General features: G+C 39.9%; 1 protein-coding gene across 1 annotated transcript in view; it reads right to left on the reverse strand.

The window, feature by feature from the left end:
- Nucleotides 1-27,984, reverse strand: part of NOL10 (nucleolar protein 10) — an 85,133-nt gene that overhangs the window by 9,156 nt on the left and 47,993 nt on the right. The window contains exons 14-19 of the mRNA XM_061210584.1: nt 20,767-20,893; nt 17,105-17,184; nt 16,807-16,905; nt 15,662-15,751; nt 7,501-7,674; nt 6,990-7,237 (exon numbers count right to left, since the gene is read on the reverse strand). Of these exons, the coding sequence (XP_061066567.1) occupies nt 6,990-7,237; nt 7,501-7,674; nt 15,662-15,751; nt 16,807-16,905; nt 17,105-17,184; nt 20,767-20,893 (818 nt within the window). The remainder of the gene's footprint in view (nt 1-6,989; nt 7,238-7,500; nt 7,675-15,661; nt 15,752-16,806; nt 16,906-17,104; nt 17,185-20,766; nt 20,894-27,984) is intronic.

Here is a 27,984-nt window from a genome sequence, read left to right on the forward strand (position 1 = left end):
AAGTGTGAATTCGCTCAGAGGTGACTGAAGACGCAGTCAGGCCCCTGAAAACTGTCTACTGTAACCGAAGAAGAAAACGCAGAACCCCCCCCCCCCCCGCCCGTCCTCCTCACGTTCGCCCAGCACTGGCCGGCCCTCCCCGTCCTGCTCCTCTTCCTGTCTAGGCTTCGGGTCGCAGGCCTCCGGCTGCTTTGTAACTGACGGTAAAGTTAAGAGGTTTAGGGAAAAAGTACCCCCCTGCCGGTCACAAGATGATCAAAACTCCCCCACATCTGCGGGGACTGCTAAGAAGACAGCCATGGGCTGCAGAAGGTGGAAAGGGACAGGAATGAGTCAGTATGGGATGGAGAGGGTATGGGGGGCAGAACCTAAATGATCAGTACGGCTGCATTAAAAGAATGAAGGAAAATGGGCACAAACTACGAGGGGAAAAAAAATCAAATTAGATATTTATTAGATGCCCCAGGACAGCTAAATGATTTACTTCTTTGAGGCTTTAAAAACACACACACACCAGTATCTATTTCCTTAATTAAAACTAATTAAAAATAATGCTCCTTCACAGAGTTTTTAAATCACTCTGTGAGGAAAAGGAGGTAGGGGAGTGGAAGACATACCTAAAGGCACCTGCTTTAGTACAGCATTGAGAAGAGTGAAATGAGCTTAAGAGAAAGGAATCACCCCACACAGTCTACATCAAAGGGAGTAAGAAGAGAATGGAGAAACAGAAGTATTTAAAATTTAAGTACTTCGTTTTAAATATATAACTTTGACAAATATTTACATACACTGTAAAGGTTACTGGAAACTATTTCAGTGCTTTCAGTTTGCATACGGTGGCTTCAAAGCCTCTATCTCAGCAGATGTAAGTTCAAGCAACCATGAAATCGGTTATCTCAACTTGCAGCTCAGTTAAAATTTTAGAAGATCCCTAATATCCACTGTTGTTGCGAGTGTGGGGAAACAGGCATCCTGGCAAGAGGGCAAAGGGCCCAAAGCCCTTCTGGAGGCCGATCTGGCCAAATTGATCTCACACCTCTTTTGGTCCAGCAAATTCCATCACTAGGTAAGGCAGTCTAAAGAAATTCTTGCACACGTGTACATATTTATAACTGTGAAAAAGGAAGAGAAAAACAAGAAACCACCTAAACATCCAAAATTAGATAGCATGGCCCATCCATCTTATGAAATATTTATGCAGCCATAAGGCAGACCTCCATGTATTTACAATGAAAAAATTTCAAAACTTATTGTTCAATGAAAAGAGCACGTGAAACAGCAACAAGGTTAGTGTGATCCTTTCATGTCAAAGGCAGAAAAGCTACAACTGTACACGTGAGTGTGTGCATACACGGGAGTGACTGAAATCTAAGAAGGCGCCCAGAGCAGGACCTCAGGAAGGGAGTGTGGGGAAGAAGGGACTTTCACCTTTCATCCTATGCTCCTAAGTATTACAATGATAATATGCTCGTGTATTACTGGAGCACCTATTACTGGAGTAATAAAAGATTCTCTTTTTTTTAAAGTGAAAGTTTGGAATTAAACTGCTTATATTAAAAACGAGACTGCATTCTTTTAGTTCTTATCCACAATCAGTGAAGAAAATTAGCTGAAGAGTAAAAACTGGCCATAGTTATTTAATTTAAAGTGGATAAGGTTGCAGACATGATAGGCAGCTCACCAAGAGCTACTGAAGTAGCTGGTGAAGAAGGTGAGGTCGTCAAAGGCAAAAAATGTCTTAAAAATCTTTGAATTTCCAGGACCTACCACAGGGTAGGTGCTTCAAAGAATGCTCTCATGAATTGGGCTGAGAGGGCCACCTAGCATGTAGTACTTATTACCCAAGAAGAGGGGCTATCCTCAACTACTGAAACTTAGAAAGCTATCCCAAGGACTCTTTCTCTGGGGTTTACCAACAGACGCCTCCAATATTTACATCATGTGCCGCAGACCAAGGCCGCCCCAGGCAACTGAAGAGGCTGATGTGCCCAGATTCCTGACGGAGGCCAGCCGGCGTGAACGCCCGATCTTTCTACCTAGAAACACGATCATCTCCACCCATCCTGACTTCTCTCCCTTGTCTCTGAAGATGTACTGGTGCTCCTGGCCCCATTCACTCCTGACTGCTCACCTAATTCAGCTCTGCCAGTTCAGTCCAGTCTCTCATTTCTTCACTCTCCCCTTCCTCTCTGTGTACTGATAAGTCACATCTCTCAAGCCTAAAAACCCTTTCCTATCAAGTTACTGGCTCTGAATTCCTTCCTTTCACTGCCAATGTCCTGAAAGAACCATCTATGCTAATTGTTCACAATATTCTTTTATCTCCCATTCATTCATCAATCCTGAGAAATTCATCGCAGTAAGACACTCTTCCTACGGCCTTTCTCCAACCTCCATTCCGGGGACTCCCCTGCTCCCCCTGACATTTGTGCCACGCCCCTCTCGGTGAAATTCTCTCCATGCTTGGCTCTTTCGTTTTCCTCCCGCCTCTTGGGCAGCTCCTTAGTAATGTTTACTGCCCATATTCTCCTTTACCAGCCCTCTAAATGAGAACTCTCAGCCCCAGCCTAGCGATATATTCCCGACACCTCTAAAATCATATGTGTTACTTTGCCTGCACTTGTATGTTGTCAGAGAGGTGTACGGTTTTCATCATAGACGCAAGAAAAATACTTGTTGTTCCCAAGGGCTCCACTCTTAGCCCTCATCTCCCTCTACATAATTGTGGGAAGTCTTTTTTTATACCACAGTTTCAGTCCCACAATGAAGCTGGTATCTCTTATACCAATGTCTCTGGCCCACCTCCTACATTTCCATTTGTCAGCTGGATGTTACCAAGAGGACATTTGGGTCTTGCGGACTTAATGTGCTGAACACCCAGCTCAATACTTTAGCCTTAAATTTGTTTTTCATTCTGTATCCCTTATCTCGGTGGCAACATTGCTAGACATTACAACATCACCCCTGACTCCTCTGATATTAAATTAGTAACCAAACAATGCTGTAGTGTGTGTCTTATTCTTAGACATGCTTACGAATACTCATGCTCCTCTCCACCCCACACTTCAGGCTTTCGTCACTTCCCACTGAGACTACTGTACAGTTTGTGAGCTGACCTCACAGGCCGTTTCTCCCTGCATTTTCTCTCTAAAACTGCGGTATTTCATAACAGTCTCTGGGAAATAGGGACTTTTTCGCTTATGTTTTTATGTTTATTTTCCACAACAAACATGTACTGCTTTTCCTGTGTAAGTATTTCCATCGTTGGGAGGAGGGGCTGAGCAGATCTGATCACGCTAATCTGAGCCCAAACCGTTCCCTGGCCCGCCAGGACCTGGGTCGGGGCGCAACACGCCTCTCCGGCTCGTCAGCTGTGCCCCTGCCACTCACTCTTCGCTCCCGCTGCACAAGGAGAGCGCTTCCCTCACTCCCACGCAGCAGTCCTCTCTCCATGCCGCGCCCTCGGCGAGAATGCCAGCTTTCCCACCCTGCTTTCTGTGCTCATCTTTTTCTGTCAAGAGACCAGTTTTAATATGACCTCTAATCAAGACGTACTCAAATCTCTAAAAACTGACCCTCTTTCTTCCTTGTACACGTTCCCCAGGCCTCTGGACAGCTCACAGTGTCAGCGAGAATGGGAATGCTACGGGCATGTGAGCTGTGCTTTTCCTTTCCATCCCCCGGGCCTAGAACAGCACTTTGCTCACATGAGGCACCCGATGAATGTCTGACTGATGAATGGGTGGGTGGAGAGGCTGACAGGTGGATGAACAGACACACAAACAAAGCGCAGCATACTGGAAGGCATATGAAAAGGTGCTGACAGACATATGCATTTATCTAAAGCCCTGTTACTACGTCAAGCAAAGGACTCACTCAAGTACCCAGTCGGGATTCACTCTTCACTTTTCCCTTTATAGAAATGCTTTTAAGGTTGGGCAAGTCCAAGTGAACTTTTAAACATAATACACTTGCTTCTGATGTTGTGTTTTGTTGACTGCCTTGTGGTAACTCACAGAATAAACATAAGGAACCACTATAGCTGTCTGAAGGATAAATGGTTCAATGCTTCATTAAATAACATTAAAATATTACAAGTTCAGAATTTGCCAGAATAATCCAGTCAAGACCAGAATTCAATAAGCAGTATGTGCCAAAATGCCAGCAAACTGCAGGCTATTCATACCAAAGGGTTATTACTTTAAGCAACTGGATTTGGCTTTTAAGCTTGTGTAAGTATTATCACTCATATAGCTCCTCTTCTCAAAAAAATTGTTTAACTTATTGACGTTTAACTTAGTAAGAACGTGTAACTGCAGTGCATTAACTTAGCTATTATTTATCATTAAATACTAAATTTTCATCCCTTTTGTTTTTTACATTAATATCCTACTACAACCCACAGGCAAAACAAGAATGTCAGGGAGTTTAGTCATGTCTCCCACCCCGAAATCGTGGCTTCCTGTTACCATGGTTACCCTGAAAACAACTGCTCCCAGATTTTCCTGGGTTTCAGGTAAATGAGTTCTTTTTCAGCAGATCTTGAAAGGGTAACTTCCAGAGTTGCCTGACATGTAGGCAAGGCATAGAAGATTCACACTCTCACAAGGATTTATCAAGTGCCTACTCGGGTCTAGGTACTGATCCAGGAGCTAGGGGTAAATAATGCAAGACAAAAACAGCAGATAATCTAACAAAGAAATTCACTCCACGGAATCAGAATACTGAAAACAAGCAGTCTTCCCTCTGCTTCTGAGTAGGACTCCGAATACAAATCTAAGAATGACAGCTACATAAAAAGCGAGGTTGCACATATTGCTGATGGAATGTAAAATGAAGAAGCCTCTTTGGAAAACAGTGTGGCAGTTTCTCAGAAGGTTAGACATAACGTTACCATGGGACCAACAATCCCACTCCTAGGTACGCAGCCAGGAGAAATGAAAACACATGCCTATGCAAACACATACACAAATGTTCATAGTAGCATTATTTGTGATAGGCAAAAACTGGAAACAACACAAATATCCTTCAACTGATAAATGGATAAATAAAATGTGGTATATCCCTACCCTGGAATATTATTCGGCAATAAAAACTAATGAAGTACTGACACATACTACAACATGGATGAACATGTAAAACATTATGCCAAGTAGAAGCAGTTGGACAAAACGCCATGTACTGTATGATTCCATTTGTATGAAATGTCAGGGACTTCCCTGGTGGTCCAGTGGTTGAGAATCTGCCTTCCAATGCAGGGGACGTGGGTTCGATCCCTGGTCGGGGAACTAAGATGCCACATGCCGCAGGGCAACTAAGCCCGTGCGCCGCAACTACTGAGCCCCCGTGCTCTGGAGCCCATGCGCCTCAACTGGAGAGAAGCCCGCGTGCCCCAACTAAGACCAGACGCAGCCAAATAATAAATAAATAAACATTAAGGAAAAAAAGAAATGTCAGAATAGGCAAATCTATAGAGGTAGAGAATAGATTAGTGGATGCCGGGGATGGGGTGGGGTAAATGGGGGTGAATACCAATGGGGTAAGGAATTTTGTTTGGGGGCGATGAAAATGTTTTAAAACTGACTGCGGTGGTGGTTGCAGAACCCTGTGAATAGGCTAAAAACCAACGACTTACACACTTTAAGTACGTGACCTGTATGTTATATAAACTATATTTCAAGAAAGTTGTAATGAAAAAAAAAAGTGAGGTTGGTAGGTAAAGAAAATTTCTTCAAAAGATATTAAGCCTATTACTAGATTCTTTGTCTACTAACGTCTCTTTTGTTAGTCAGAACCAGAATTTCTAGGTGCTCCTGGATCTAAGTTGAAGGGTTTGCTCAACATTTGGTTTCCCAGATATTTGCCAGAAACTGCTGAAATAAAGATGAATAGGCATATCTCCATTCCAGAAACAAGTCAGCCTGTCTATCAATATCCTCCCCACCTTTTCCCCCTTCTTCTGTCTGAAAAACCACATTTTTCAAAACGGGAAGGTGGGAGCTAGAAAAGTACAGGGCACAGAGCTGGTATTGCCCCTGACCTAATGCCTCACCGGTCTTGCTCGGGTCCTCCTCCTCCTCCCCTTTCCTTGGCTCCCCAGACCTTTAGGCTCTTCTTACAAGGTAATCTACTCTGATTGGCTATCACATCCAAATCCTGTATATCAATACTCAGCCTAGAAATTCTCAAAGCAGAGACTTGGGTGACTTAGAGCTTATACACGTTTTGGGCTTACGTACCCAGCTAGTTCCTTACTTAGACACCTGACAACTGAAACTGTTCAAATAATACCATTTCTTTTAAGGTTGATTTTTTTATTGTGGTAAAATATATATAACATAAAACTCACCACGTTAACCATTTTTCAGTGAACAGTTCAGTGGATATTCACACTATTGTGCAACCATTACCACTGCCCATTTCTAGAACTTTCTTATCATTCCAAATTGAAACTCTGTATCTCATTAAGCAATGTCTCCCCACCCCTCAACCGCTGGCAACCACCATTCTACTTTCTGTCTCTATGTATTCGACTCTTCTAGAATACCACTCTTTCTGATCTCTCAGTTTTCCTACAAGAGACTTAAAATTCCTGGCAAATTTTCCAAGTGACCTTTTTAATAATCAGGTAAACTACGATGACGGTAAACATAACTGAAATTCTAACTTTTAAAAATAACTTTCTGTTAAAGAAGTTGTTACCTCTTAATTACCACCATAATTTAAGAGTGTGGCTTCTGCAGTAGAAAAGTGATCCAATGTATATATTTACCAATACTCATGGGGCCACACCCTGCACCTTATTGTATGTAAACGATACCTCAAAAAGTTGTTAAAAATAATCACAGTAAAGACCAGTGTACTTCCCCTCAGGCCTTGTGGTGCTTCCCTCACATTAACTCCAAAGATCCAAATGCCACCTTTAGGGCAAGGAGAAAAGCAAGGCTGGGACAACTCGACGAACCATCACTGAAGGCTGTGCTACTCACTTCATCAGCTTCTGCTTTGTGGCAGAATCTCTGAAGCTTCTGAATTCTTCGCCTGCTTTGATCTCATAAAACTGGGGCTTGAGGACCGTCTGCCGGTCCTCCCTGAGCCGTTCCTGCCGCTTCACTTTTTCCTCCTGTTGGAGAAGTCGGCGCTGTTTCCTGACCTCTGCAACCCAGTCTTTTTCATCATCCGAACTCTCAGAACTTTCTGCATCACTTGGTTTTCCTTCCGGTTCTTCCTCCTCTTCCTGAAAATAAAAATAGTAAGAAGCAGCTCCTCTCCCCCAACCAAAGACACTGACCCACTATTTTCTCTTAAACAGCATTAGCCCATCAGAGTACGTGACATCGCATGCATCGGAAAAAACATCTTTAATTAAATAAGATATATTCCTAAGCTGAAGGTCAAACAGATTACAGCTCAAGTTTGTTCAAAGACTCTTTCAACTTACACAGAAAACTTTATTTTAAACAAACAGGAGCAAATTCTAAATGATAGAGAGTACATTACTTTTTCATGAAGTTCCTGTTGCTCTAAGAGTCTTAGTTTCTTCTTCCTTTTTTCACAAAGTTTGGAAACAAGTGGATTCAAAAGCCTAAATTCTTCACTCTCTTCGTCTACTTGGAAGTCAGGGTTCTCAAACATAACTTTAAATCGATCATCGGTGAGAATATTAGGAAGGCTCTATAAGAAAAAGAATGTCAAAATTTGAAGTTAATATTGGAATAAAATCTGACCAGAATGATGGCTTAAAAACATTTTACTCAATAATAAATTAATAAGCTACATAACGCACAACTTATTAAATTATTATGAAATTGTTAAAAGAATCAGTTTCCAGAACTTTCTAATTGCTTATCTCTTACCCACAATCAAATTCTATTCACCTATTTCACAGAAAATATGTATTAGTTGGCCGTTGCACACAATGACCTAAGACTGAGTCTTCTGGCCTAACTTTATGCTTAATACATTAGAAAGAATTTTCTTCAATTAACATTTTTGGATGCAGAAACATTTTTCAAGAAAATACATGTTTTTGAAACATGGCTTTTTAAGCATAGCTACTATACTGAATGAAAATTAGTGAGACTTTCAACTTCATATTCTAAAACTGGGAGAGGAAGTATGCATCAATAATAAGTCAAGAATTAACAAGGTGGGGAGCTGGTGGTGTAAGTTTACTGACTCTGAGTTATTCGGAAACCTAAGGGATATTTCCTTCCCTCACAGGACAGCCTCGTCGATCTTCTTCTCCTAGGCCATTTAATTGTTCTCAAAGGATATAATGTGAGACTGCGATTTTGACATAATAAAACTTTACTATTGAGACCCATTTTGGATAGCTCAGGACTGACACCGTACTCCCTTTTATTTATACCACTCTGAACAGAAACATTTTCTAGAATGTACTGTAAACTTATCTGTTCACTTAAACAGATGATAATCTTATACACTCAGGGCTCTCCTATTGTTCCTTATCTGCAATAGGCTTGGAAACCAGATAAATTAACCTACTTAACATGGTTTGTAAAGTAAACAGCCTAAGCACAGGCTGGAAAAAATGAACCTGTTTGTGGTAAAACTATGGCTCTACTTAACAGACTTTATTTTACTGGCTGCTTCTCCACTATTGGGAGTAAATAAGGTTGTAAGTAGTTGAGCTCAGAATGTTGTATAACTGAGCTACACAAAAAATTGGTAAACCATGAGACATTAAGGAACTTGGGTTGTTTATTACCTGTATGTACCTAAAATCTGACAAACCCTTACTAAAATTCTATGATATACTGAATATATATTTGAGATATATCGAAGTCTTCCCTGACTAAGTATCATTTCCAAGACAGATTTAGATTCAAGGAAGAAACAAAAATAGGTAAGTTCTAGCTCCTGATCCCAAGGCATTCACAACCTAATGAGCAAAAAACAAACAAACCTCTATGCTACAAGGCACCTTAAAAAGGATGCTAAACAGAGTTGAAAGTGCTCTAGGAGCAGAGAGGTAAAAAGTAATTCCAACAAGGTACACCTCAGAAGGGTTCACAGGGGATATGCATCGGGGAGGAAGCTTAAAAGATGGGTAGTTTTCAACAGATAGAAATTTGGGAAGAACATTTCCAGACCACTGAGGAGTGGTGAACAGTCTAATGCAATAGATAATGCAAGAATAATTGCAAAATTTGAAAAAGCAATTCTTGATCAGGCCAGATTGTAAAGGATTTTAAATACCGTGACCTTATTCTGCAGGTAAGGGGAAACTATTAGGGAAGAAGAGGATAAGGAGGAGAAAGATACAGACAGAAGAGTGCATCAAGAATCTCAGATGACAGGGCTCCCCTGGTGGCACAATGGTTAAGAATCCGCCTGCCAATGCAGGGGACACGGGTTCAAGCCCTGGTCTGGGAAGGTCCCAAATGCCGCGGAGCAACTAAGCCTGTGCGCCACAACTACTGAGCCTGTGCTCTAGAGCCCACGAGCCACAACTACTGAAGCCCATGCATCTAGAGCCCGTGCTCCACAACAAGAGAAGCCACCGCAATGAGAAGCCCACGCACCGCAACAAAGAGTAGTCCCCGCTCGCCGCAACTAGAGAAAGCCCGCGCGCAGCAACGAAGACCCAACGCAGCCAAAAATAATAAATAAATTAAATAAATAAATTAAAAAAAAAAAGAATCTCAGATGACAAAAAGAAGCCTGCTTTGCGATTCTGCAGCAGCGTGCTACATGATGGGCTGTTGAGGGAGAAACCAGAGTCATGAGGAAGACGAAGAGGCCTCTTGAGGAAACTGGGAAAAGAGACAGGGCCTGAGTTAGGGCAACTGGAATCTAAGGGTGTTTTAGGAAAGGATGATAGTGAGATACACTTCTAAGTTCGAATTGATAGATACAGCTACAGATGAGATGGAAGGAGGAAGACTGAAAAAGAGGGTTAAAAATTTCTCTCAAGTGTCTAGCTTAAGTGACTAGAAAGCTGGCGATACAGTAAGTCAGGATCCATCACTGGAGATGATCAGAAAAAGAGGCATAGGATGGAATAAAGGACAAGAAATTATGTACCAAGAAACCAAGACATCCCCCAGTAGCTAAATAGTAAGTACACTGTGGTACATTCAAACAACTGAGTATTATTTAGCGCTAAAAAGAAAGAAGGTTTTCAGCCACAAAATGACATGGAGGGACCCTAAATGCATATTACTAAGGAGAAAGAAGCCAATATGAAAAGGCTACGATCCCAACTATATGACACTGTAGAAAATGTAAAACAATGGAGACAGTAAAAAGATGAGTGGTTGCTAGGGCTCAGTAGGAAGGAATGAATAGGTAGAGCATAGAGGATTCGAGGGGATGTGAAAATATTCTGATGTTCTAATAGTGGATACATGTCATTATACATTTGTCCAAAACCGTGGAATGAACACCACCAAGAGGAAACCCTAATGTAAACTGTGGGCTTCCGGGTGATTATGATGTATCAGTGTAGGTCCATCGATTGTAACAAATGTTCCCTCTGGTGGGAGATATTAATGGGGGGAGGGGGGATTATGCATGTGTCGGGGCAGGGGTATATGGGAAATCTCTGTACCCTCCTCTTGATTTTGCTGTGAACGTAAAACTGTTCTAAAGTAAAAATTGTCTTAAAAAAAAATCCAGTGCATGAGAAAAGTTAAAGAAATTATGTTCCATTTAAGACTGGTTAACTCAGTCTATGGCTCAAGGAGAACATCATCTGGATTCTGATGGACACCATTAGGTGCCTAAAATCAAGGCACCAGGACTCAGGAGAGAAGAGGGGGATAAACTGGATAAATTTTGGAGTTACCTGTAAACACAGGATATGTAATACTGCCAAAGACCACATGAATAGCTATTGGCCTGTTACACATTTTCAGGTTTCAAGTATATATATATAAATCCCAAGGGAAATCTTTTCTTTTTCATCTTACTGTATTATTAAATAATCACATTTAACAAATAACTGAGATACATGTTTAAAAAGGGTATGTTGGCTAGTACTCTTTTTTCCCTTAATTTAAAACAAATAAGTTGCATTGCCTAAAGACAAGTATGCCTTAGAAGAACAAATATAAAATAAAAACTCTTCTAACCCAGCTGTAAAAATATTTCCATCAGAGAGTTTCCTAGTCTAATTGTTTGTTTTCACAGCTGTCTTAAAAAAAAAAAAAAAAGTAGGATGAGATGTAGTTAGTGATGTGCTGTAGTAGTTCACGACCGTCTGGCTAGCGAGCTGCCCTACAAATACACACGTGCATATGCCAAACACTTGCCACTGGAATTTAGGAAACATCTTAAAGTATTGTTTATACCACAGCCCTGCCTCAAAGAAGTGTATTATGTGTAGATCTGAGTAGGATGCTTATTATCAATATTTTGTCCCAACACAGTGACATATATGAGAAATACTTAACATTTAAAACAGATTAATTCTTTCAATGCTATGATATCTATGAAATTAAGGTGATGCAGACTTCTGAGTAAAGATGGTGGTTCGAACATGAGCATCTTCTAATCTCTGCTAAAACCCCACTAAAACAACAGAAAAGGGGCTTTAAAAAGACACAGACCCTTAACGCTGAGAAGGACAGGAAAGGAAACAGGAGCAACGAGGCTGCAGGAGCAACGAGGCTGCAGGAGCAAGAAAGGAAGGTCTAGCACCCGCGGTCTCCAGCTGAAGGAAGGCTTCTCTGCAGGGGAGGGCGTGGCCAGCTGGGCCCACAGCACGGGGAGGCAAGGGGAGCACCTGGCACCAGGGCGGGCAGGCGAGGGGCTGAGGTGCCACCCACCCCGCCGCCCCAAGCCCTCCTGATGGTAGTTCTCAGTCCTCGGAATGTTGGTAGCCAGGCCACCACCCTCCAGTCAGGAGACTCGGAGCAGCCGAGGGAAAGGCTGAAGACCCTGCCATTTGGCGCTTCCCCAAATAAACAGTTTGGCCAGGTCAGCACACAGGACTGAGGAGCCCTGTCTCCACCTCAGAGCCTCCCCTCAGCTTTTCAAATCTTTCACTCTTAAATTTGAACAAGTGACCATGCATCACAGCAGGGAAAGACTACTTAAAAAATTTTTTTAAGAAAATTTCCAAGTGCTGAAGAACCTAAGTTCCTGGATTGAAAGAATAAAGCTGAAAGAACAAATGAATTAATTCTTAATTAGAATTAATACCACCAAATTAATTAATACCAAATTTCTAATACCAAATACCACCAATTAATACTACCAAATTTCTAAGTTTGGATAAGGTCCAGATAATGTTTCTTGACATTATGTGGTGGGTCACCTGCCATTGCAGATCCAACATCAACTGAAAGGTAAACATCTTATTAGACTTTAATTATGTTATCAATGGTAGCGATATCTGGGAACATATTTCACCGTCAGCCTCCATGAAATTTCAGCTGGAGCCAAAGCAGAACATAACTGTACCACACTGACTTTCACATCAGAAGTTATCAGAGCTATTAAAGCTCCTGAGGGCTTAAAGAGCTGAATTCAAAGACCAGACAAGACTAATGAACTGCTGATGGATTTCACAATTCTTTCAAGTATTCTTTACAATTATAATGAAGGAGTCTTTCCTTAACTCAGGAACGGTTTTTAAGGTCTTTTTTTGGGGGGCGGGGGTGGGGGAACCACACCACGCGGCCTGTGGGATCTTAGTTCCCCGACCAGGGGTCGAACCCAGGCCCTGGCAGTGAAAGCGCCAAGTCCTAACCACTGGACCGCCAGGGAATTCCCCAGGTCATTTAATTAGATAAAACTGTTAAACAACGAATCATACAAACTGTCTAATAACAGTCTCAGATTTTTAGATGACTATATTTAAGTATTTCTGGAAAGAAACTGAGCTCTGATAACGGAGCCTGACTTGGGTCAGCAAGCCACTAAGAGCAGATGAGGAGCACGTTTTACAAACACCACTTTCTAGCGGGATTCTATAGTTCACACAGCTACAAACACCGTGCTTCCAGCTTCCAACAGCTGAAGGGGAACTGCTTGATGGAAGAAGATAAGAATTTCCAAGGTTCTTCCTCTTTGCACCTGCAGTAGAAATAGCACACAGTCTGATGATTCTTTATAGGATAACCCTATAAATGTTTTGACTAAAACTGTTTTAAAGGCACAGACAACCATGATTTTCCCATTGACTCTACAGATCACTTTGCATGTTTTCAGCTCCCAGGCTCGTTGTTACCACCCTGCACTAACGTGCACAGCAAGGGCCGCCTGTGTTCTACATCTCTTCCAGCCGTCCCTACCTCAACAAAAGTCTGTGAAGCAGAGGGGGGATGGTGAGAAAAGGACGCTTTCCCCACATCTCCACAATCATAAGGCCTTTAAAAAGGCTCCTGAACTGTGTATACCGTGCTGCACAAAGTATCAAAATTAACTCTTAAGTGTCCTACTCTCTATAACATTAAATGTAATAAAGACTCATAAGCATAAAACATAGAAAAGAATACATCTGCAGCCTAAATTAGCTCCACTCCCTCCTTACTGAAACTTCAGGGCATGTAAATCCAAAGATCACTTCCATTAAGCTTGCAGAATGACATATAAAGCTGAAAGGTTACCTCCCTAACCATCCTCAGGCTGGGCTAACAAGACAATCAATGTGGGGACTTCCCTGGTGGCGCAGTGGTTAAGAATCTGCCTGCCAATACAGGGGACATGGGTTCAATCCCTGGTCCGGGAAGATCCCACATGCCGCGGAGCAACTAAGCCCATGTGCCACAACTACTGAGCCTGCGCTCTAGAGCCCGTGAGCCACAACTACTGAGCTTGTGTGCCGCAACTACTGAAGCCCGCGCGCCTAGAGCCCGTGCTCCGCAACAAGAGAAGCCACCGCAATGAGAAGCCCACACGCTGCAACGAAGAGTAGCCCCCGCTCGCCGCAACTAGAGAAAGCCCGCACGCAGCAACGAAGATCCAACACAGCCAAAAATATAAATAGATAAATTTATTAAAGAAAGAAAGAAAGAAAGAACGGAAGAAAGAAAATAAATCAATGTGAATACTCTGAGGAGAAAGTCAAGGTAGCAGGAAGCACTTACATTTTAAACATTTTAAGATATACATATATACTTAATACACTGATGTAAATTACGAAGGTGCACAGCCATAGCATATAGATGTATAAATTCATATAACAAGTTTGTCATTGCTTCAACATTGGTATACTATTCATGTAATGAAAATAGAAACGTAAAAGCCATCTATGTATTTACTTGTGTGTGGGGGGGTGGGATGAACTGGGAGATTGGGATCGATGCATATACACTAATATGTATAAAATAGATAACTAATGAGAACCTGCTGTATAGCACAGGGAACTCCACTTCGATGTACAGCAGAAACTAACACGACACTGTAAAACAACTATACCCCAATAAAAAATAAATTTAAAAGAATTGGAAAAAAAAGGGAAAATAACAGCATATTAAAAGAAGCTAACAGACCAGGATAAGAGGATGCAGAAAGGATGAGGAGGCCAAGGATGACAGAGGGAACAGTGAGAGTGAACCCATTTAGAAATCATAGCGCCAAGAACGCCCCTCGCTGGTCCTATTCTTGCATCTTATAGAAGAACAAGCTATGACCCAGTGAAGCTGAGGGTCACCCATGACGACGCAACTAGTTAGCAAGGGGGCCAGACACAAGACCCTTTAGTTGCAGTCCTTTGACGTCACTGAAGAGAGTGGTACAAAAATAAACACATGAAGAGCTCACTTATCTCCCGTTCACTTACCTGGCTAAAAACTAGAGAGAGAACCGAGAAAGAATAAACAAGCAAACAATCCCCTCCTGAGAGCTCAACACAGCCGGCCCAGATACGAGGTTCGACCATCTATCTACTCAGGCAGGTCCTGCAGGCTTGCAGGAGAGATCGGATGTTTACACCTCATTCCAGAGGACAGCCCAGCTTGGTCATCTGCCTGCCTGATCTAAACAAGTGAGAAAACAGCACTGGGGAGGAACGAGGAAGCCTTCGCATATCCGGGAAAATTAGAAAAATCTCCTCCTGTCTTGACAACATCAGCTAAATGAAGCACTGACCCTTATTTAGTTTATGACCGATCTTTCTCTCTTTTACATTAGGAACGGAATGTGGAGAGCAGTATTCATAGGAGTGCACAGTCCCAATGATGCCAAGTCTAAATGAAAACTGGTTACTTGTGAAGTTATAAACAAACTTAGTTAGTACAGAGAAAAACAATAAGCAAACTCAATATTTAACAATAAAAGGATTATTTAAAATACATGCACAAGATAAAATATGCAGCTCTCAAAAATATTTATGAAAGAATTTTTAATAAAAATGGGAAGCTATGTGTGTTATTTTATAGAACCAGGATAAATATTTTATATATACAATAGTATCCTGCTATTGTAGTTTATAATTTTAAGAGAAATAAGACAGGAAGGAAATTCACTAAAATATTAATGATGCCTTTGTCTGGATAGAATTATATGGGTGACTTTCTTCTTTATATTCTATTTTACAAACTTCCCATATTGAGCACATATTATCTTAAAAGCAGGGAAAATAGAAAACTAAATGCATTTTTAAAGTAAAAAGAAAAAAGATACAAGTTACTGTCAAGAAAATGGAGAAACAATTTATCAATATTTTCTCTGCCTTATAAAATCTTACCTTAACCTTCTTTTTCCATGTAGATTTTTGCTTTTCCTCCTCTTCCTCAATTAATTTAAGTGCCAGCTCTTTGTTAACTTTTGGCAATTTCTAGTAGAGGTGAAAAAAAAAAAAGCTGTACTGAAATACCTACAATTTAGCTTTAAAGGTTAAAGCGAAGAGCAGGGACAGAGGGCTCCGTGTCCTAGCCTGACCTGGCCAATATACACACACACTCACTGCTTTTAAAAACTTAACAAATAATCTGGAAAAAGGAAAGACCTGTCACTAGTCTTTTGCACTGAAAGTGTGTGCATGTGCTTTCAACAATGTCCAGTTGGAAATGATTGTATCACTTGGTGGCTGATCTCAGTCAGGACGGGAAGGCAGAAGGAGAATGGGGTTTGCGCTTCCCCTCTGCTTGCCGTTGGCGTGACATCACCCGCCAACGTTTCTTTGTCCTGGCAACAACAGGTGGCTCCAGCAGAGCGGGGAGGCCACTCTGTGGTTCTCCCCCGCTCCCGGGAACAGCCTCAACCTACCTCGAGGACCCCACGGCCAGCTGTCAGCCCTCCACGGAGGTCTGAGTCCCGGCTCTCAGGCCTGCCTCTCTCCTGCCGCCCAGCCCTGGAGTGTCAGCTGCTCCCTGAAGCCACGGCCTCTCTTATCCATACCTCAGTATTTCTGCCTTTTCAGTTCTCTAATACCTGGGTAACAATTCTTTACATTAAATTCCCTCTGTTAATAGAACTAGTGTGGCCTGATTCCTGTCTGGGCCCTGGCATAGTCTAATGACCATTTCCCATGATCCAAGCAGCTAGCCTAAGACACTCCCGAATGTCAGGAAGAAATGGGGATTAGCAAAGCGCCAACGCTCCAAAATCTAAATCCCTGTTTGAAAACAGCATCATATCTTCCTGGTAGGACGGACACTATCAGCTCACCTGGCATTATCTTCCACACTACCATTACCATAGAGTCTATAATGATAAAACTGTAAAGAGTATCCACCCTCACAACAAATAAAATATACCAAAAATATCAGTAAAAGATGTAAACTAAGGATGGAAAAACTAAGAAATGGATGGCAGGTTTCTTTGAATAATAAATAAAATAAAAATGAAGTACCTTTCTCTAGTAGATTCAATGATGACTACAATATTTACCTTTAATTGGACTCTCTGTGCTCGTGTTTCTTCTATCTTCTGTCGGATCTTATCTTTCCTATATTCTTCAAAAGCAAATGGATTTACCATCAATTTCACCTTTTCAAAGTGGAAAAAAATTAAAAATAAGAGAATTGTATTTAGCAGCATGTCTCATATACAGCATGACTATCATGCCAAAGAACAGACAGATCGCTTACAAATCTTACGTATGTTTTATAAAAATGCAAGTAAGTAGAGAAGAAATGGCTACAGAGTGCTCATCAGTCACCTAAAATAACTGTAGTTTTGTACTTACTTTGTGGTAGAGTCTTATATCCATGAAAAATCCATGCATATATGCCCGGAGAAAAGGTGATCCAATGAGATGTGTGAGCCCTGGGGAAAGTTAATCAGAAGAGGGCAGATTTTTATGAAATCTTGATTAAAATTCAACAATTTTTCATGACAATTTGATTTTAAGTTCACTTCTGAGTAAAAATTTAAGGATCAGAATTACTGATCTTCAACAATTGCAAAGAAATTTTACTCTGCTTCAGCAATATCATCCTTACTTATTTTTAATGCAATACTAAGCATAAAAATGACGGCAAGGTCTTTATGAACTATGACAGATAAGTAAAGAAGGGTTCCCTATACAAGTGGTTCTCAGATTTTTGGATTCCATGAGCTAGTTTAACTTTAAAAATAATACTGAGGGCACTTCCCTGGCGGTCCACTGGTTAAGACTCCACACTTCCACTGCAGGGGCACAGGTTCGATCCCTGATCGGGGAACTAAGAGCCCGCATGCCGTGCAGCGCAGCCAAAAAAAAAGCCCAAACAAACAAAAAATGCTGAGATCAACACTAGGTTGTCAACTTTCAAACTGCCAAGTAGGAACAGTGCCGGGGTTGGGGAGAGACCACTGTTATGGCCCATAATTTCCAAAAACAAAGGACACTGTCACAACAATAATGTAGAAAGGGCATGTTTTTCCCCCAAAAGAACAGCTTTTGGCAAATTTATACCAACATATATATTATATACAGACATACTTCATCATGGATGAATTAAAAGTTCAATGCCAATCAGTGTTTGGAAGCTTTAAACAGTATCTTTCACAGGGTTTCCTAGATTTAGATTTCATTTACAATTAGTGGTGCTGGTGGTCACAAAAGGATGCTCTGCCTATGTCACAGAAATTATTTATTAATTGCAAATATTTACACAGAGAAAGGTTATGAGAATATTTATCTTCAGAATAAGACCACCTATGATATACTCACATAAACGGCAGCTTTAGTTGGTATAATACTAAGTGACTATGTTTCCAAGGAAAACATTACCCTGATTTCCAAATTTTAGAAATTAACATCCCTCCAGACCTAAAAATCACTTACTAGGCAAAATCACATAGATGTACAAAACAGTATACATTACAGAACAACATCAAAAGGCAAAATTAAATTTAGGATAATCTCATAAAGTAATAAGACTTGGTCAGAAAAATACTTTCCTAGAATTCATTAGGTTAATAAAACCACAGGGTTTGGATTTGCACAGTAGAAACTTAAAAGGTGGTAGGGGGGTGGGAGGAAGGGAGGGCTGAACCTTAATGAAATGTCCAATGCATAACAATCTGCATTTAGGTACCTGCACATGTGTGTTCGTAATTTTTTGTTTCCTCTATTAGGTATATAAAATTTACATTTATGGCCCAGCATTATTCCCATTCCACGAGAAAGCTTTTCATGTTAAAACAATTCTACACAGAGAATCTGGCAGGAGCAGCAGCTTTTCCCATCATTAGCTCTACAGAACACTAGTCCCAAGAGATCTTTGAGGAAGAAGAGGTTCAATGATCAAGTTAAGTTTGGGAACTGTTTCATATTTTCCTCCCCCTCCTGGAGATTTATAGTGTATGATAGCATTAAAGGCTCAGAGAAGTCCGTAAGTAGAGAAACTGATTTATCTTGGCTTAACCTAACATTTCTCAAACTTATTTGCCACAAAACTCTTAAAATGATAGGTAACATTTATGTATTATGTTTCGAAACTGTGCTGAGTACTTTTCAAGCATTACCTGATTCATTCTCCAAGCAACCCTATGGGTAGGCACCATTACTACTGCCACTTTATAGATGAGGAAACCAAGGCACAATGAGGTTAAGTAAATTGGCCAAGTCATAGAGCTATTACGTGGTAGAGGTGGGATGTGAGCTCATGTCAGCCCATCTCTAATGCCCATGATATCAGCCACAATGCTACCCATCCAGCACTGCATACACAGTGGCCCATGAAACACATTTTGGGAAACACCATGGTATAGGACCTGCTAAAGGCTATAATTGGGAAATGTCAGAACTTGCAAGTATTCAATGCTATAATCTTAAGAAATAAGGGAAGTTAGTTACATGGCCTTATTTTTACTTTAACACAAATTATTTTAAAGGTTTTATATATGATGGTAAAATCTGTTGAAAAATTATAACCAATGGCTCATTTAATATTAAAAGATATTACTAATTTACATGAAGATGATTTCTAGTATAACTTATTTTGTTGAATATTGTATCTATTTCCATAGTTTTAAAAATAGGCAGTATGAATGCATTTTAACAAAACGTATCTAAGCCTTTATCACTGCCTTCCTCACCCAAAATAAACACAGTGAAGAGACTGAAAAAACACCCAAAATATACTAAACACAGTAGTTTTTAAAAATCCACAAAATAGCAATGACTTTTTAGTCTCCAATTTAAGAAGGTAGGTGAGTATGACACAAGCATACTGTAAAAATTACATTGGAGATATTTAAGGAGGCACTTCAGTAGGAAGACTTAGTTCACCCTATTTCATCCATAAGTCATATTTTTAAAAGGCTAAATACAACTCTTTTCTTTTTAAACACATTAAAATTTAAAGAATTATTTTGGTGGTAGCTAGTAGAAAATAATTCTGCCTGGATTAACTGTGCTAAAAGATATAGTTTCAAAATAGAGTTTAAGAATCTCTCTTCTAATCTATTTGTTATATGATTCTATTTTCTTTTAGCATTTAACTGCTATAGTACATCTATTTGTTCTAAAGACAACTAAGCTGCCTAGGCTTGTGGAGAATGGATCCTCTAAGTTTTGCCATTCTCAGTAATTTGCTATGTAGCCTTTTCCCAACAATAGAACAAGATTAGCAAAACCTACTCTTGTTATCCTACAAACCAGTACTAGTCAACTAAGATAAACATGTTCTTCAGAGGGGTCAGTATGGCTGAGGTTAAGAGCATGGACTCTAAGTTTAAACTCTAACCCTCACATTTACCAACCACTGAAGCCTTTGGCAAGTTGCTTTAATCTTTCTGGGAAAAAAAAAATCTTTCTGTGCCTCAGTTTCTTTACCTATAAAATGAAATCATAATAGTATCCACTCCATAGCTGTGAGGATTAAATGAGTTGTATATAAAACATTCAGAATACCGCCTGGCACATGTAAGCCCTATTTTAAATGTTGGGCATTATTAAGAAGCATTTCTTGGTTTGTATTCTTTAAACCTAAGTAACTGTTAAGGTTCTACATATTTGAGGATTCAATCTATGGGTTCTAAGTTTTGGATTAGGTCTTTTAATAAGCAAACCTACAGGGGGACAAAAATCATTTCCGTGCAGTCTCTGAGATTTCTCAAAATCTTATTATATTCAAATAGTACTTGAAAGTCACTGCTCCCTTGACTGATATTTTTCCTATACATAGGTGGTAGGTTAAAAAAATTATTCCTCATTTAAGATACAAAAAAGCTTCAGTAGGTTGAATTTATCTGAATCTTTTTCTAAGCAGAGATTATATATACTAAGTTTAATGTCTGATTTGTCAGAAAGAGATTTGGAAAATCAGATAAATGTGACTCCATCACTTCTAATGTTCAAAACTCAAAACAAAAACAAGTAGAAACAATCTTATAAACATTTCATCATATTTTTTTTACCTAAATTTTCAAGGTCTTTCTTGGTGACAAATTTGTAATCATCATAAACTGTGCTTTCTGGATTCTCTTCCAATTCTTCTGTCAAGTTGTCTAAGAAGGAACACCACCTGGGAGCAGGACCCAAAACCTGCCGGCGTTGATTAGAAGGTTAGCAAATGTGCATTCTAATCATGTCAACTAAGAGTTGTTTTACAACCAGATTTCATATTATATTTATATAATTTTAAAATCCTTGATTCTATCATAAGTACTGAGAAACAACTGCAATATGCATAATCAAGTCTATAATGGAAGAGAAAAAAACAAATTAGGGAGATCTTAGACCTATAAGGGAAAAATCTCAGTCTGGGACACAACAATATTAATGAATATCCTTACGTGAGAACTATGAAAATATAAATAATAATTCAGGTAGTAATAATAACATCCATCTGTAATTCTATTATCTCTTTCATTCAAAACAGTACTAGAATCTACAAAAGCATACTTGGCATACCAGACTTTTTGTTTGCCACTCATGACAAAAGTCCAAAACGAGAATTATCCTTTTTAAAGGTTTTCAACTAATTACTTGATAATTACATTCTATCTTGTATGGTCCACTTCATTTAATTGATTAAAAATTAAAATTCTGTATACAGAATTCTTTAGATTTAACCTAAAATGGGCTGCCAGGATCCACAATCAGTCCCAATAAAAGGCTGAGGAACAAAGGATTGAACAGAATTTATAACCAAGTAATAAAATATGAATACTTCAATTTGTAACCCAATTACTTCCATAAAATACCGTGATTGCGTCTTACTCTTTTGCCCTTGGTACAAATCTTTCCCCGCAGACGCCTCACGCATTGAGGTCAACGCTTATCCCAAAGGAAATGACACTCAGCGGGAGAGCCAAGCTACTGAAACCCTCCCTCATGGTGGAGGCTTTCAGAAGAGAGAACCCTGGGCTCTTACAAAATGAAACTTCCAATGACTTCTTGCCTGTGTATTTTGACAGTAATCAACCATACAGAGGAAAAAAACAAAACTCATAATGGAAATTATTAAATCTAGCTTAAACTTTTTGGAGAAGGGAAGGTAGGAGGAAGAGAGTTATAACAAAGGAAGACAGCCCCCAATACCCTCTTCAACCATTTAAAAAAAAAAAAAAAAGTAAATGTAAGATATAGCCATACTAATTAATTCTATTATTTTGCCTGATTAGAGAGGGTGATCCCACCACTCCTGCCAAAGGCTGTGGGGCTCATGAACATGAAAAACAACTCTTAATGAGCATTAAAAAGTCCCATGGAGTATTTTCTTACTTGCATAATCTGTACAATTTTTAAAAACAGAGGTAAAGGTCTTGATACGCTAAGTGGTTTGACTAACCATAAAAGACAAACCTTCAAGAAATGAAAGGTATTTTTTTAAAAAAAATTCAATGTAGACCACTTTAAAGAAACTGCTGTGGTTTTAAGCAATTTTAGGACAGTAGCTTGAAGTCGACAAATATTGATATTGATTGCTACTATATATAAAGCACTGTGCTAAACCAAAGTCCCCGACTGTGCTCTTATTCCCCAAGGAGTTAGAAACCTAACCGCAGCAGATGGTTTGTGCATGCACACACACATGCACATGAGCACACACTCAGCCGTTTAAAGCAATGAACTGAGTTGTGCTGAATCCACGTGGAAGACGGGCAAGGGCTAGATGAAACAGGCCGGGTTGGGACACTCAGTAACTATATTTGAAAGGACTTCCGGTTAGAATGAACACGTGAGCAAGCTAGGAAAACCATGGGGCATCTTCTGAGAGTGAGAGTTTAGGCACCTGCAACTACAGGGTATCTGCTTCCCATCAGTCACAAATATGCAAAAGCAAAGCTCGACCATGTACTGGTGTACGACCTAGGACAGCAATCGTCTCCTGTTTTAGAGAGGAAGAAAGTACACTAACTCTTAGCACTTTTCTAGAATATAAGATCCTCAAGAAATTGTTCTCATGGGAGGGTTTAAACTTCATCTGTTTTAAGTGCTTAATTTCCAGTACCTAGAACATTGCCTGCCAAGTAGTAGGTGTTCAGTAAGTGTTTCATAAATAAATCTAGTCACACATAAAACATGTATGAATGCATTCATGAATTCCACTGCACAAGGCATGAAGACTTAAAGGGTCTAGTTTGGCAAAAGTATTTTTTAAATTGTCTAGTTGTCCTTACTCAGATAAAAACATTCAAATACCTCACCATAAAACTACTGGATATAAGAACACTTTTTAGTGAAAGTCAGATTTATTTTGCCTCCTATGCAAGGGGGCACTGGTACCAAAGGACCTCATAATAAAGTAGTTTCACCTTTAAACCTTAAATCAGTCATAAACATGGGCTTCAAAGACAATGAAAAGATTACACTGTGTTTACTGACTTTTCTTGGGGGATGAGGGGTAGGCATATTAAAATATCAGACCAGATCTGAACTTACTTTCACATGGTCCTTTTTTATAATGTTCCAGAACACTCTTTTTGATAGTTATCTGGATTCTAATGAAACTGTTTCAAATTGCCTCTCCAGGGACAGCTCTGGTTATGGAAAATAATCTCTGCAATCATATTCACGGCCATTAAATTTTACAGGAGGAAATATTTCCATCAAAAACAAAACTAAGTCTAATGGGTTGATTATTAATCACGTTTCCCTACTTCCTACTCAGAGAAAAAAACATCAGAATAACCATAACAAAGTTCAAATTACTGATTTAACTGGTATTCACTGAAGGTTTTATCCACATTAGAGCTTTCCTCAAAGGTCTACCACTAAGTTGCAAAAACAGTGGTTGGCTTAACTAATAAGGAGGGCTTAAGCACGTGCATAGCTCTGATGTACCTACAACGACCACAGTATTAATTCATGTGTAAAAATTCCTCGCTGTCTTTATTCATAAAATATGTTAATCCTTCAACTAATACGTAAAAATATATTAATTTATTCTTAAATTTCAGGCTTTACAACTTGAAGAAAACATCTTTTTTAACAACTGGTGTACTATTACTACTACGTCAAAAGTTTCTAGGTTTTCCGTAGTGTCATTATATTGCTATATTCTATACTGCAGTCAAAACTGATTATTGCTTGATTATCTACATTTTTATGCACCAGAAGAGTTTTGTTTCAGAAACTTGGTGAAGACTGTTCTATTTTAAACTTCAGTTTATCTGTTAATGACTTTCCACTGTTCATTTATAAGAATTTCCTAAAGTCACAGGTCAGTAAAAGTAGAGAACTGGAAACGGACTCATCAAACCGCTATAAAGGGTTCCGTGGGTCCCTCAGCAACTTTAATGACAATCACATCAATCAATTCAAACAGAAGTACTTGGTCCTCCAAAATAGGAAAGAATCTTTATCAGTGTGCTTTGGGAAGGCCTTGACTGAAATGCAGCCGAGTATCTACTTGCTCTAATCCGTTTGGGCAAAAGAACCAATTTTAAGGTACATGAAAATACATGCCACGTGCCCAAGCTCATCCGCCTGTATGATTACAATCTACTTTTAAGATGTTAATTACATATGCTTAATTTAAAACCTCAAAATTCTCATGTATTCTGGTAATGGACAAAAATGACTAAGAGTGGGGAGGAAAGACAATGAATATTAAGATTCTTAGGGAGTTGACAGAAAAGGGTACCCCTTCCCCCATTCTTTTGAAAAAGCACCGTGCCACATCCTAAAGCTGGGTTAAGGCAGAAATAAGGATTGAGGATTACTGGATGGATGGTTTTAACAGATCAAGGGTGATTAAAATAACAACAAACTATTATTAATATCATTAGAGACAAAGAACCAAACTGTACTAATTCAATATAGATGCCATAATTTTTCCCATTTACTTATAATGCTACTTAGTATTTCCTATTTATATGAAAATCACTGATAATATAGCACAGCAATTAAATATGAAATTGTTATCTTGACTTTTTACAATAAATTTATTTATTTTTTATTTATTTATTTTTGGCTGCATTGGGTCTTTGTTGCTGCTCACAGGCTCTCTCTCTAGTTGCGATGAGCGGGGGCTGCTCTTCGTTGTGGTGCGCGGGTTTCTCAGCGGTGGCTTCTCTTGTTGCGGAGCACAGGCTCTAGGTGCACGGGCTTCAGTAGTTGTGGCACATGGGCTCAGTACTTGTGGCTCGTGGGCACTACAGTGCAGGCTCAGTAGTTGCGGCACACGGGCTTAGTTGCCCTGCGGGATCTTCCCGGACCAGGGCTCGAACCCATATCCCCTGCATAGCAGGCGGATTCTCAACCACCGTGCCACCAGGGAAGTCCCTTCACTTTTAAACTAATGATTTAAAAACAATTTTAAAAACTTTAGTAACTAAGAAAATTCTTAATTACTCCATTTGGTAGTACTGTATCAACACACAATAAATAACTTTTTTCTTTTTTCACAATAACTTTGAACAAAAATGGGAAACTTTAACTGTATGTAATATATCCAAGTGTTCTAACATGTATCAGTTAAAGTTTCCCCATTAGAATTTGAACCCACATCTAATCTGAAATCTGTTACTCTCACTATAAGGCCACAACTCTTTATCAGAAATTAACGGGGCCAGGGACTTCCCCGGTTGTCCAGTGGTTAAGAATCCACCTTCCAGTGCAGGGGATGCGGTTTGATCCCTGGTCGGGGAACTAAGATCCCACATGCCGCGGGGCAACTAAGCCTAAGCACCGCAACTACTGAGCCCGCACGTGCTGGAACCCGGCACTCCACAACTAGAGAGAAGCCCGTGCGCTGCAACGAAAGATCCCGCACGCCACAATGAAGATCCCGTGGTGCCGCAACTAAGACCCAATGCAGCCAAATAAATAAATAAATATTAAAAAAAAAAAAAGAAGAAGAAGAAGAAACTACTGGGGCCAAAAAGCATTTGAAACCTTAGAATCTTCTGCATTTTCAAAAGGTAACACAGTATGTATACTGCTTTTATGTAAAATCTTCAGTGGGGTCTGGGTCAGTGATCCATAATCAAACACATTAATAGTTCTCTGCGGCAAAATCTATACATCTTCATACCGGTGATCTGGATAAATAGACTAGAAAGAGCCTCATCATTACATGTCAGATTTGAGTCCTAATGAAGCGATTCAGGTTTTGCCACTGATCAGTTATAAAAAAAAAAATTCAGGGCTTTTTGGATTTCAGAATTGCAGATCAGAGATGATGGGGGTATACTATAATGTAACTATCATTAACCACTATTATGATTAATCATAATTTTTCTAAATGTATAGCCTGCATCTCCAGAAGGAGAACGGGATTTTGCCAACTAAGATGACCAACTCTGCAATACATAAACTCAAAGGCAAACTTCCTTTTCAAACTTTCCCTCTATTATTAGTTGAACAGCACCACTAGTACCAGCATGTATTTTCAAATTCTGACAGCTGGGGCTTATTAATAACCAGTCATAAATAAGCCTAAGAGAGGAGAGACAGCTGGGTGAGCCAAGGGAGTGGCCATGAATTTAAGCATGTAACTGCATTTGCAACATAATGAGCTGCCTAATTGCGTATCCAAGTTTACATGTATTTGCGTGAGTAATTATGAGTCACTTAAAGGTACTCTACTTGTAGTGCTTTGTTCTCTCATTCCTAAAAATCAGATCAGCAAAAGAGCAATTTAATTTCAACATTTTAAAATATTTATTTTAAAAAGGAGAAAAATTATTATCTGCCATGATTTCAATTTTTTTCAATTCACTTTTTGAAAAGCAGTGTAGGCACTGAAATAAAATGATAATAAAATAAGGCCAGGTGAAAAAGAAAAAGATCACCTATGCCATTCTATCCGTATCAGCCGACAAACCAATAGTTAATCTATGCAATGCCCTATGAGTACAAATAAGCATGAGACGGAGCACCTATACTCAAGGGTTAGGGGAGATAGGACACCCCAAGCAAACAATTAAATGGCACACTAACTATATATTTTTATCTCCTTTCCCTCCCAAGCCTACTTAAAATGATAGTAAACCAGTATAAAAGGTATTACCTTCAAGGACAAAAAGAACAGAAGAAGAAAATATAGTGGTTAAAGGATTTAACACGGTATAAATGTTGGGTACGGGCTTCCGTGGTGGTGCAGTGGTTAAGAATCCGCCTGCCAATGCAGGGGACACGGGTTCGAGCCCTGGTCCGGGAAGATCCCACATGCCGCAGAGTGACTAAGCCCATGCGCCACAACTACTGAGACTGCACGCTAGAGCCCGCGAGCCACAGCTACTGAGCCCATGTGCCACAACTACTGAAGCCCGCGTGCCTAGAGCCCGTGGCTCTGCAACAAGAGAAGCCACCGCAATGAGAAGCCCACGCACCACAATGAAGAGTAGCCCCCGCTCACCACAACTAGAGAAAGCCCGTGCACAGCAATGAAGACCCAATGCAGCCAAAAAAAAAAAAAAAAAAAATGTTGGGTGCTTCCAGAGGTAAGTATCAAAGAGGAGACTAGATTCTTTCCTTAGAGTCCTTGAGACCCAGCACTTCCAGGCTCCATGTATCTGGGAAGATGGGCCCAAACAGAGGGGAGATGATGGAGTTGATGAATATCTGAAGTCCCACCACCCCTTAGGAAACCAGAGGATGATTTTTTGGAGAAAGTGAAGGAAAGCTGTTCCACATGAGTAGATACCTGGCACAGGTGACTTGAGCTGTGGGGGCTGAAATTAGCAAACTAACTGGCAGCCTCCGTATCAGTGTGTGACCCTCAGCTCCTTTCGCAGCTCCCAGAATGCCAGAAGCCAAACACATGTTGCTGTGTTTCCATTCCTGCCAGCCTAAACCCCTAACACTCCTGGTGAGAAACTGGGGGATTCTCTATAGAAAACGTAATATCCCCAAAGACAGACTTCCAGATGTTGATATCTGGGAATCCTCCAATACAGGCACAGACCTCATTTTATTGCACTTCGCAGATATTGTGTTCCTTACAAATTGAAGGTGTGTGGCAACCCTGTGTTGTCAGATGGATGACGGTTAGCATTTTTTAGCAATAAAGTATTTTTAAATTAAGATATGTACATAGTTTTTTAGACATAATGCGATTGTACACTTAATAGACTACAGTATAGTGTAAACATAACTTTTATATGCACTGGGAAACCAAAAAATATGTGACTAACTTTATTGTGACATTTGCTTTATTGTAGTGATCTGGAGCCAAACCTGTG

This window comes from Eubalaena glacialis, chromosome 14 (genome assembly GCF_028564815.1).
Source record: "Eubalaena glacialis isolate mEubGla1 chromosome 14, mEubGla1.1.hap2.+ XY, whole genome shotgun sequence".
NCBI lineage: Eukaryota > Metazoa > Chordata > Mammalia > Artiodactyla > Balaenidae > Eubalaena > Eubalaena glacialis.